Source organism: Dioscorea cayenensis, chromosome 5 (assembly GCF_009730915.1).
Source record: "Dioscorea cayenensis subsp. rotundata cultivar TDr96_F1 chromosome 5, TDr96_F1_v2_PseudoChromosome.rev07_lg8_w22 25.fasta, whole genome shotgun sequence".
NCBI lineage: Eukaryota > Viridiplantae > Streptophyta > Magnoliopsida > Dioscoreales > Dioscoreaceae > Dioscorea > Dioscorea cayenensis.
Window position 1 is genome coordinate 1,029,253 of NC_052475.1, and position 12,336 is coordinate 1,041,588.

Sequence of the window (12,336 nt, forward strand, 5' to 3'; positions counted from 1 at the left end):
TTGTTCATTCATGTTCCCTTTCCTTTGTGACCATCTTTCACCACCTGTCTAAATCATCACCGTAATTTTATATAAGTAAAGCTTACCACACTAGTAACATGAATATTAACTAATTAATTAAGTAGTTAACGTATTAATTAATGAATGCCCATACGTCTTTAACATTCATTCTTGCATGCACTAATTAGGGAACAAGATTCTTTGGAGCTTGGACTGTTCTAAGACATCTAGTAAGATTCACAAATGCAAAGTGTTCACGCAAAACCAAGGAATATTATATATATATATATATACATACATAAATATATATAAACTAAGATTCATCTTTTCTCATTGAGTATGAATTTAAACTTTATTGAAAGAAAGAAAGAAAGAGAGCTAATACTGTTCTTAAAAGCAACCACAAAGCTATACATTAAACATATATAAATATAAACACATCATCGAAGTTATGAAAGTAAATAAATAGAGTATTTGTGTGGAGAGATGAGTATCCGAATTCCAAAGAAAGGAAAAGTGGAGGATCAATCAACATGCATGCATGGCGGATAATATAATAATATCACTTAAGTATACGTGTTGAGTTGCATGCACATGCAAAAGAACCACACGTCTTAATTTCCTGGCCTCCATATCATTATATACATTCTATCCATACACTAATGTATATATATATATATATATATAAATGTATATACTTGAGAGTTTGGTGTTTTCCTATAAAGAAAAAGGAAACAAAAGGCCATGTGTCAAGATATGATGCACTTCTTGGGATAACAACGTATCTCCAAGTAGTTTACCTTGTTATTAGTTTCCATGCATTAAAGTTCACGTAGTTTTTTAAAGTATATGCCACCTAGAATTAAGTTTAATATAGTATATATGTGTATATACTATAATACTTCTTGGGAAAACAACGGATCTCCATGCAATTACATTTCTCATATTTCTCAGTTTTTTAAAGTATGTATGCACCTTATAATACTCTGAATGATCATATTCTTTCAAGTTATAAATCTAAGAATGAATGGTGTAGACAGAGAGACAAGAAATAATTTAAATACCACATATAACAGGAAAAAGATAATAACTTTTTGTTGCATGATTGAGAGAGAGAATAAGGATATACAATATGAGTGAGAAGAAAATAACTGAGAAATATGATAAATGTAAAAAAGAAATACAGAGAGGAAAGTAGTGTGATCAGTGAGGCTTCTCCCTTTTGGGATTGGACAAAAGTGATGAAAGAGGTTGCTCAAAAGTGGAGGAGAATATATTAATGTTGGCATTTCAAAGGAAAAGATCATAACCATGTGAAAGATTAATTAATTAATTTAATTATTAACTACTATTCATTATCCTCTTCCTTTGTGATTTTATATATATATATATGTGTGTGTGTGTGTGTGTGTGTGTGTGTGTATGTAATACTTGATCCTTTCTCCAAAGTCTACACATGACAAACTACCTACTTATACATTTTTCATTTTTTTTAAATAATAATAATAAAGTGAGACTTTTTTTTTCAAATTTATAAGGTTAGAGGATTATATCTTTCTAGGATTCTAAAGCACCAACTTTAAGGTCTCAAAGACAAGATGCTTATCTTTATTTTGTATTACTATTACTAGTCTTTTTACCCTCCACTACTTTCCCAATATGAGAATGTTGGGTTGTGAAATGAAATATAAAGCAAGAAAGGGTGTATTTTCCTTTTTTTCCTCTTTTTCTTCTTTCTTAATAGCATCCCGTTGCATGAAAAGTAGAGCCCTTTTGATATTTATCAAGGAAGCTTGAACCTTTGCCTTCTAAAGTGAGCTCCCCTTTGGACAACCCTTAAGTTTTGAATCATCACTTAATCCTTCACATTATTGTTGATTACCATAACAAAATCTGTGAAGGTACTTAAATATAATAATAATAATAATAATAATAATAATAATAATAATAACTGTATAGTTTATCATCTTTATTTTAGAAATAAGTTCAACTTCTTCAAAAGAAAAGGTTTCCATTAATTAACATCATTTTCTCACTTGAGAAAGAGAAACATAAATATAAACATCATCATATATCATAGCATAATTAAATCCAAGTGAAGTACATTCATTCATCACAAGAAATATTATTTTATTTATTTATTTTTGTAATTACCTATACATTAATTTAAAACCCAATCATGCAGTCCTTTATACCTCAACTCCAATCAATATGAAATGGATGAATAAGTGCTCTCACGTGACGAAACTATTAATACATCCATTTGATCATTATACATGCATTGCAATTCAAAATTAAGTGAACCAGTTCAAGAAAAAGAATAAATAATACTTATGTTCCCATACTTCCCAAACTCAAACTTATCACAATAAAATGAAGACAAAAAAAAAAGTTTCATCACAACATATCAAGAACTAAAAATAAAACTCATAACAAATATAAAGAGAAATTTCTCTCCTTTAAAAAAAAAAAAACAAAGAAAGAAGCATGCAAAGAAGTTTTTGTAAGGAAGTAAATTACAAGTGATCTTCATGCAAGTTAAAGAAGAAGGATCTATCCACTGATTCCAAAAGCCCCACATCATCATCATCAACAACAACAACATCTTCATCTGCTTCTTCATCATCAGCACAAAGATTCAAGTCTAAGAAAATGCCTGAACCAACCTCATTGTCACCTTCATCTTCTTTCTCATCCTCTTCATGACTCTCTGATTTTTGTTTCACTGGAGGAGAACAAGCTCTTGATCTTGAGTCGAAGTTTTCACAACTCAAGATAAGGATAGCATCACCTACACTCGCTTCTTCGCCATTCGGACCTCGTATTCTTCCTCTTTCTATTGCATTCTTGATTCCTACTTGAGAACAATAATCAATTTGCTCTAAGTCCTCCATCAAGAAAACTCTGTGATGATTGTCTTTGATAGCTTCAAAGAACCTCTCAAGATAACTATGACTTGCTTCTGATCTCACTCTCTTGTTTCGAAGATCATCGCTTGAGTCTGACTTCGTTGTTGATGAGTAGTTGTTGAGTGATATAGTTACCAAATTATTACTTGAACCAAATACAAGGTTTGCTAACTCTCTAGCAATCTTCTCTTTGGCTTCACAATCTCCACCTTGGAAGAACAACCATGTATCTTCTTTAGTATCTGTTGATTTAATCCTTTCTTTTCTTCTCATCATCCCAGACCGACACCGGAGAATGGTGCTCACAATGTCTGGAATGATATCCTTATGCCATGACACCTTTTTCTCCAAAGCATTGCACAATGTCTTTAAATTCTCTGCATTGAGCTCCCTGAACTTGTGAGGGTAGCACTGATCCATCTCCATAGTGTGATCACTTGAAGAAGTTGAGAGAGGATTTGGTTTTAGAATTCCAAAACCTTTAGTTTCCTTACTGAACTTCATAGAGCTTGATTCAAAGCCTTCATTAACTGATTCTGATAACCAGAGATGGTGTTCTCTCCATGGATGTTTGGCACTTATCAGCCATGGCTGATCGGTCTGCTGGAAACCATAATGGTGCTCATGGGAAGAGATTGAAGATGAGGATGGAGAAGATGAGGAGAAATGCAGTGTCATCTCAGAGAGTTGGTGATGATGTTTATGGGATGAACTGCAAATGGAGCTCCAGTTCTTGCATGATGATTGATGAACTTGAAGAGAGTCCTGCAAACATATATATATTTATTATATATATATATATATGAATATATATAAAATATATTATTCAAGCATAAACAAAGTGTTCTAGTACTCATATAAATTAAAAGAAGTATATAAGTACAGATGTGAGGATTGTTGATTACCTGATCATTGGATGTTTCTCTGCTCTTCTTCTCTTCTTTGTATTGTTGAAGCCATGATGGTAAGCTAGTGGTAACTGAACCATTACTACTGGAAACTTTTCGGTGATTATCGGTATCATACTTTAGAGAATAATCAGTACTACTGCAGCAATTGAGCTGATTGCCTACTCCTTTATCCATCAAAGACCAGAAAGAAGATCCATCTCCACTTCTCTTGGTTTTCACCATCTGGTTTTGTGGACTACTGCAAAGAAACAAGTAATTATAGAGATCAATATATACTCATAAATGATATATATGATTCCAACTTTTTGCTAGCAAATATATATATATATACTTACTTATCATAGTTAAGGCTCAATCCTAAGCTGCCAGAAGGAATGGTGAGAGGATGAAGAGCCCAAAGAGACTCTAAAGAAGGACTTCCAGATCTACACTTGATGTAAGTCTGAAAAGATGCAATCCCCATGAGCCAAAAGTTTTGAGAAACACCATCACCTTCATGACTAGTGCTACTACCACAAAGCAACCTCCCAATCTCCATGATCATATGCTCAACTGGACAGTAGAAGCCTCTACCCTTGTTATAGTACTCAGCCACCCATTTAAGATCACCAAGATAAAGAACAGCTCCTTTCCCACCATAACAACTCTTAACAAGACATCTAAGTTCCCCTATCTTGTGTTCAACTTCCTCTCTAGACATGTGACCAAGTGAGAACAGAGGCAGGATGACAAACTGAAGATTTCCTAAACTCTCAGGAATATGATCTCCTTTCTCAACCTTATCCATCACTGCTCTAACAACTGCTTCACTGCTTTCTAAACACTCTCCAACTAGTACAACACCTCTTCTTCTCTTGCTTACTAGACTATCAATCACATACATAACATCTTGATCACTAGTACTATGACTCTCCTGTGGTTTGCTAGGTTTAGGGTTTGAAGAAGGAGTGGAGGATGCATTAGGGTTGGAAACCTCCATGGAAATGGTTTGTTCAACGTTGGACTTGACTTGGGTGCTAGAGAAGCCAGCTTCTCTCATGACTCTACTGACACTGGGATCATCCAAGATGGAGATGATGAGTTGTTCAAGCTCTATCTTGACAGCAAGTAATGGTTGTTGCTGGCTTTCAATAGATCCCCGGCGCTGGTGAGCTTGAGCACGCTTGAAGGCAGCAACGAGAGCGTTGGAAAGAGACGGAGGGTGGTGGTGTTGGTGGTGATGGTGGTGGTGATGGTGAGAAAGAATAGGGCTTGAAGAAGAGGAAGCTGGAAGACGATTAAGAGCAACGTTGAAGCAAAGCTCAAGAGCTTTGCACTGAAGAGGATGAGAGTGGGATTGGAGGCAGGCGGCACGGAGAAGACCGGTGGAGGAGGAGAGCATGGCGTTGGCTACGTGGAGAGGTGTCACTTGTGCATGGCCTCGCCGGCGGGCGAGACTCACCGCTTGTTTTACTACGCTCGCCGCTTCCGGTGTGAGTGCTTGTTGCACTGTGCAACCTCCGGCTCTCATGGTTGGGATGGAATGAATGAAGAAGGGTTTGTATGAAGGTGGTAGTTGTTCTTTTAAAGAAGAAGTTTAGTGAAGTATATGTACTACTAATATGTATGCATGTTATGTATTAATGTATGTGTGTTATGTGGAATTGAAGTAGTTGTGAGTGTGAGGTGCTTTTTATTTATTTATTTATTTATTTTTTTAGGGGGATCTTTATGTGGTGCTTTGTAAGGTGGGGGATGGTGAAATTATGTGGATATGTGTGGGCTGTGCTTATCTTGCAAGGGAGGCTAAATTTGGTTCTAAAGTTGATTTTGTGGTGCAAAGTGGAATGCATGTGATGTACAAGCAGGCAACAAAGTCACTTAGCCACGTCAGCTTTGTTATCTTTTCTATCTTTAAACACATGGTATGTGTAAATACTCATGGATGTAGTCAAAGATGGTGAAAAATCAAAAGGTAATTAAACTCATGTCCTTGTGTTTTAATTTAATTAATTAAGGCTTTTGTTATTTGTTTTAGATAAATGATTAAACATTTAAAAGAAAATAAAAAATGTACATTTGCTGCTTTTTTTTTTTCCTAATCTTTAAAGAGGACCCACATCTAAAGAATCTGGTGTACGGCCTCTTTCCCTGCCGAGCTTCAAAGAATAAGGAATAAAGCATTAACTCATGAACCATTTGGACATCATAAATTCTTCACACTAATTATTAACAAACCAACATCCACATATATAGAATTTTTTTTTTGGTTACATAGAGATATAAATAAAGCTTTTCCAACATCTAAGTTCTTGGAGAAACTTATACAAGTGAGTATATCTTAAAACATAAAAAACAGAGATGCAATAAAATTGTTTTTTGAGTTCATGCTAAATTGCTAATTTGCATGTTAATCAGTGACTTTGAGAATGGTGGAGAAGAGCTTGACTGGTCTTCATTGGCGTGCAATTGCATGGAAAGAAGAGCTCCACCATTCCCACAATGCTGGTTACAAAAATTTAAAAAAAAAAATATATTAATATACAACACTTGGTCACTGCTCTCGAGAGATCTCTCTTCATTCCTCAATCATCTCCATAGTGTTTATTTTATTCTTCAACATTATCATTGGAAGCGCCCACCATATATATATATATATATATATATATATATATAATGATCATCCTGCAATTCAATCAGGAAAACTAAAATTAGGATTTAAGAAGCAAATAACTGCTAATTTGTAAATATTTAGATATATCAGTTGTCTTGACATAGCATGGTATCTATGGTCAGTCATGATTTTCCTTAAACTGAACATTAACTTTGAAAATGGTCAGATTGAATTCTATGAATAACAACATCTAAATCTTATCAGTTTCAGAGCATATCATGGTCACTGCAGTTATGAATTTCTTTTCCCCTTGTAAACATAGGAACAGGAAATTTATGACTGGAGATGCAGCTTGAAAAGCTTTTTGATGGTGATTCTCTCTTGAATGCTCAAAAGAGTGTCCCATACTGCAATATGCTGCTCTTTTCAAACTAGTCTTGGTCACAGTCAAAAGGTATGGTCTCAGATGGTCCAAAAGACATACAAAGGTTCTCTAATTATTAGAAGCACAAAAGTACACTGCAAATTGCCATAAAAGGAGTGCTTCAAGCAAGAAACTACAGTTAATGAATGCAAAAGAAAAATAAAACCCTTACCACAGTTAAACTGTTAGTGGCTAGTTAAATGTCTGGACACAAACTACAATGAGATTAAAGAACAGAAAAGAAGAAAAGACATCTAAGGTTTTTTTTTTTTTTTCTTTTAACCATCAAATCTCTTCTTTATGTCTGTCCACAATCAAAACCTATGATTTCATGAGCTTCTCTTTAAAGTAAAGCACCCATCACAGTGAGACATTAAAAGCATCATGTGGCATTATCTGCTCAAAAGTTTCCCTCATTTTAATGCTACCTTCCATAAGCATCTTTGGGTTGTCTATTCTACGTGGCCATGTGGCTAAAAGCATCATCTTTGGCTACAGACATCATCAGTTGAGAGAACATCAATGTTTGCTTGCTCAAATCCCAAATTACATATGAAAAAAATAAAGGAGCGATAAGGAAAAAGGGCACGAAATGATGGCCTTGTCAATGTAAAGGTGATGGAATTAGGTACAATGTAATCCTTTCGAGAAAAGCTAGTTTTGATCACTATGACCAGACCTGCCTCCCTTATGTAACACTCTCAAGATCCGATCATGAATTCATTGCAGAAATCCCAATCACATATCAACCATGATCACAGGCACACACTGTATTTAGACTATTTCAAAAACACATGAACTTGGCATACATGGACCATAATACCAATAAGAGCTACTAACTGGAGATCAGATCAATCAACCTAGCATCTAAATTATCTAATAACTTGAAATTTTTGTCTGAGACCACGGCGAGGGGAAAAGCTCAAAATTAGGTGGATGCAACAACATCACCAATACTAAAGTCGTCAGATTCTGCTACTAGTTTCTGGAATACATATACTATCCTATACTGTATCTGGAGAATCATCATGATTTCGACCATATATATTAGCAACCATGTCAGAATAACAAATTATAAGAACTCATAAGGTATTCTTTGAAAGAACGACAAAGTTTTCAAAACACCACCCACCGCATCATTAACAGTAATATTGGATGAAATCTATTTGGTCCACACATCAGGATGTTTTACAGACTCTGGGAAGCAACAAGATCTGAATGTCAACAACGTACCTCGAAAGCATCTAGATAGATTATCCAGGAAACATAGACATAATTGATGGCTAGGACACCTTTTGAGAGAGACATTGAAGAAACACGGTCACCCTTTCACCTTGACCAATTTCTCACACCAGATCTACTGCTCTCAAGCCTAGTTCTCAATTTTGTCCCCATTGTTTTCCTCCTTGTAGTTTCTTTCACTAGCATTGAAAGCCACTTAGTGCCACACCATTTTCCTTCTGTTGTTCTCTCATTTACGTAGGTCAAATAGTGACATATCACTGACACATTTTGCTAAGGGCCCCTAAAAAGAGTTTAATATTCCTGCCAGGATTTAGACCTTCAGGAGACATCTCAGATGAAAATCTATTTTAATCAGATACTTGTCAAATAAGTTACATCATCAACAACAATCAAATGAGGAATTTTAGCTCTTGCTAAAATCAACAAGGAGGTTATCTGCAAATTGGTTATACAAAGATGTGAACCAACACAAAATTGATGAAATATTTGCTCATTAAATCCACAGTAGCAAGTTAACTTGTCATGCTATCCAGTATCCACATAACCTAGCCCATAAAAATTAGTATTGTATTACTGTGGTTTTTATAAGAAATAAAGACAAACTGCAACCATGATAAATGAACACAGGTTGGCCGGCCTTGCTAAAACAGAAATCAAAGCTTGCTGACAGATGATATAAATCATATATGGACAGCTTAAATCAATCACAGAGAAAAAACAACCATTTTCTTATACATGACAATGAGGCAGGCCAAGTTTCTGAGCTACTTTCTAGGATACTCTACAGATATAATGACAGCAGAAAATAATCAGGCATGTCCAAATTGTCTCATTCACCCAAAAACTGGGAATGGAATGCACCAACTGTTTTTGCCACTAATCCATGACTGCTAAAATATGGAGTGCACTTGCGTGGTGCCAAGGAGAATCAAGTTCCTAATGTTAGAATATGTGGGTGCAAGGCAATAGGATAATGTTTTGCATTTGAGATGATCTATTATATAACTTATCCCAAAAACATGTATGTAAACTCAATTACTACAAAGCAAAATTATGAGATGTCTCTGAATAAAAACTTGCTTGTAAAGTACAGACTAAGGAAGACATGAAATAGTCTTTTGAATTCTATCAAACTTGACCAATCACAATAATTAAAGATGAAAGATGAAAGTATATTGGGTATGCAATCGCATACCAACCATATCTCAATAAGTAAAAAAAAAGAGGAAGCAAGAAGTAGCACAAATCAGGTTCACCAAAATAACAACATTTGCTGCCATTTATATATCATAGTGAAGAGGTATTTGCCATTTGGACTATTTTGACTTCCAAGAAAATAGCCTACTCAAGACTAATCCTGTTTAGTGTCCAGTCAACCAGCTGACAAATGAGCTAACTATCGACTCATGCTCACCTTCACAAATTAAACAAACTGATGACTTTTCAGTAGAGGACAACGAAACAAAATTTTCATAATGAAATGAACCATGGAGTGAATTCATCTTTAACGTGAAGCAAACTTTACATAAAAATGATCTAGTTTAAGCCATAAAATTGAAGATCATCCGAAAGGTCCTCAAATAAATGAAGCATTAAAGGTCTTACTTCATTCTTGTTCTCTTGCTCTCTTGCGAGCCAGGAAACGCTCTCTTGCAGCAGCCAAGGCGTCCTCACTTCTCTTGTAAGGTTCACCTCTCTGATCGGAAGATGCTTGCTCTGTTTGGGGGTTTCCATGAACAGAAGCACCCTCACTCACAGTATTCTCTACCACCTGAGCTGCATCCTCTGGGAGACCCTGAGGGTGAGAAATCTCAGCTTGACCCTTGACTCCCTTCCCCCCTTCAGAAGAATTGGGATGCACTTCAGTCTCTGGCAGACTAAATTGGTGTTCTTGGATATGGTTATCTGCCTGGTTGTCTTTTGCAGGCTTTGCATTTTCCCCCACCCGAGCACCAAAAGCTACATTCTTGCTAAGGCTAAAGTAAAAATCACTCAGGTCTTTTTTCTTGGTCACCTTGCATGGTAAAAGAGGTGTTAGCTTTAAACATTCAAGAAGTTGAGAAGGAAATTTGTGGGTATTCGGGGAGATTAACTAAAATTTAAAATTGACCTTGCACTTGATGTTTAAAAGAAACTACATGCATTTACAAGAGAGTGTTTGGTCAAGATATTAAAATGAGTTAACACAAAATAAATAAATAAATCTACAAATGCAAGGAAGGTAGTATTAGAAGATTAACTGATTACATGAATTGAAAGTGTTACTTTTTAACCAGAACCAAATAGGGTCAGCAGGGCAATTACGAAAAAATAATTCCATTTGGATTTGTAACGTATATCAAGCATCAAACAACAAAAAAATGAATGCGCATAGAGAGAGTGAGAAAGAGAGCACATACATCCTCCTTTTCTTCAAGAATTTGGCGCTTCCGTTCTTCTTCCAGCCATTTCTGCTCCTCCAAAAGCTTCTCTTTGTAGGCCCTTGTAACAAACTTTTCCTTGTCTGCATATAGATGATCATCTTTGCTCCTCTCTTTCAATAGCTTTCTCTCAAAAACAATTTCCTGGTTGCGCTGACGTTTTTCTGCTGCCACCTTAAGTGAATGAATGTATTTTGGCTGCATTCAAGATTATAAGAATAAATAAAAGTATCAATAACAAAGTTTTCCACAGTAAACACATGCAAAAATTATCAACTGCACTCCATATTACCATGCGCGTTTATGTGCTTCAATCAAGAATATTAAACAGTTGCTCAGTCATATTAAACAATAACACTATCAAACCAACTAAGATGATGGTGCCGGCATAGTTAAAGATGCGGTATGATTGTCATATGAACAATCAAGAACTAAACTACCTCAGTGCTGCATCAAAATTCTTTCTTAAAACATTATCAAAATAGCAGCAAGGATGAGAATCCACATTGAGTTTCTAATCAGCAATCAAACTAAAACGCACAATTCCTTTTTTCTTCCACAGGATGATAAATTTTTTGCATAATAATTAATCAGTCCAATAACTAAAGCAAAGATTTTCATAGATATTGCGATAAAAAATCAAAGCAAAGGTCATCAAAACATGGCAGAAAAAGACACTCACTACTCTCTCAGACTTATCCTCCAACTTTGGACGGGCAATCTTCTCCTTCATCTCATCATAAACTCCATCATAGTCGAACACTGAAGGATCCTCCTCCATTGCCTTCTTGTGCTGCTCCTCGATCTATAATTTCACGACCAAAAACAGACTCAAAAGGGGGGCAAAATTATACAGCTTAATCGACCATAACACATCGAAAATTGGGGGAAAAAACGAAAATTAGGGTTTCAGAGATACCTTTTGGAGGGCTTTGTTCTTGGATGCCTGGCGGGAAATCTCCTGCTCGACACCATCGTCGTCGTCGGCAGCGAAGGCGGATGGCCGGAGAGGAGGCCTCGCCGGTGCCGGAGGCTTCTTCGGCTGCCTGAGCTGAAGGCCATACTTGCTCATCTCGATAAAGCTCTCGTTCTCTCGCTGCAAATCGAATTCCGGCGACGAAGGACGGGAACCCTACGCTCAATAAATATAAAAAGTTTTTTTTTATTTATTTATTTTTTTTAGCAATGAACTGTGATTTGGAATAGAAATAATTTTTTTTTGCAAAAATCTAATTCACTGGATAACTAAATAAATATAATTGATATTAGTACCGGAAATTATTAATTATTATTCTGATAAAAAAACACCAATTTCTTGTATTTTTTTGATAAATGAATAAAATAATAATTGTATACGTGTAATTATTCAAACAAAAAAAAAAGTTGGAAACACCATCAAAAGTTTTGTTTATTTAAAATAGTTTTAAATATTACACATATTTCTAAAAGTATATATATGACAAATTATTTATTAAATATTTGAGGGGTAGTATTTTAGAGATATTATAAAAATAATTTATTTTATAAATAGTTGGGACATATCACCTTAACAATAGCTAAACAATTAAGACACTTACTCTTATGCCTCTCATGCAAGAGGTCAATTTATCAATGGCCTTTGCATAATAAATAGTAAAGAGAAAGAAAAATTGTAAACCATAGTTATTGATAAAATAAATTTTTAATTGAAAATATAATTTTAATTCACATTAATTAAATAAAGAACTTACAGAATTTTTTTTTTGTGACTATGTGAACGAACCACTATATACGCATTATTTATACCTTAAACACCTCAACTATATCCAAGACTAAGAGTCGGTGACTTTTCTTC

The 12,336-nt window shown here is 35.1% G+C and overlaps 2 protein-coding genes across 4 annotated transcripts; both read right to left on the minus strand.

The window, feature by feature from the left end:
• Positions 1-2,343: 2,343 nt before the first annotated feature.
• LOC120262447 (protein SMAX1-LIKE 3-like) lies at positions 2,344-5,415 on the minus strand. 2 transcript variants are annotated; one of them, XM_039270554.1, is made up of 3 exons: positions 4,156-5,415; positions 3,815-4,055; positions 2,344-3,674 (listed from the first exon to the last, which is right to left on the minus strand). In XM_039270554.1, exons 1-3 carry the CDS (start codon positions 5,328-5,330, stop codon positions 2,517-2,519), a joined length of 2,574 nt encoding a protein of 857 aa, XP_039126488.1. In that variant the 5' UTR covers positions 5,331-5,415; the 3' UTR covers positions 2,344-2,516. The 2 variants fall into 2 exon arrangements, with proteins under 2 accessions (XP_039126488.1, XP_039126487.1); XM_039270553.1 differs by having other exon boundaries at positions 3,815-4,058; positions 4,156-5,414.
• A 671-nt stretch (positions 5,416-6,086) lies between these two features.
• LOC120261773 (nuclear speckle splicing regulatory protein 1-like) lies at positions 6,087-11,660 on the minus strand. Of its 2 annotated transcripts, XM_039269758.1 has the most exons (5): positions 11,422-11,660; positions 11,185-11,307; positions 10,482-10,700; positions 9,688-10,096; positions 6,087-6,484 (listed from the first exon to the last, which is right to left on the minus strand). In XM_039269758.1, the coding sequence occupies exons 1-4, from the start codon at positions 11,572-11,574 to the stop codon at positions 9,689-9,691; spliced, it is 903 nt and encodes a 300-aa protein (XP_039125692.1). In that variant the 5' UTR covers positions 11,575-11,660; the 3' UTR covers positions 6,087-6,484; position 9,688. The 2 variants fall into 2 exon arrangements, with proteins under 2 accessions (XP_039125692.1, XP_039125691.1); XM_039269757.1 differs by lacking the exon at positions 6,087-6,484 and having other exon boundaries at positions 9,332-10,096.
• Positions 11,661-12,336: the final 676 nt, after the last annotated feature.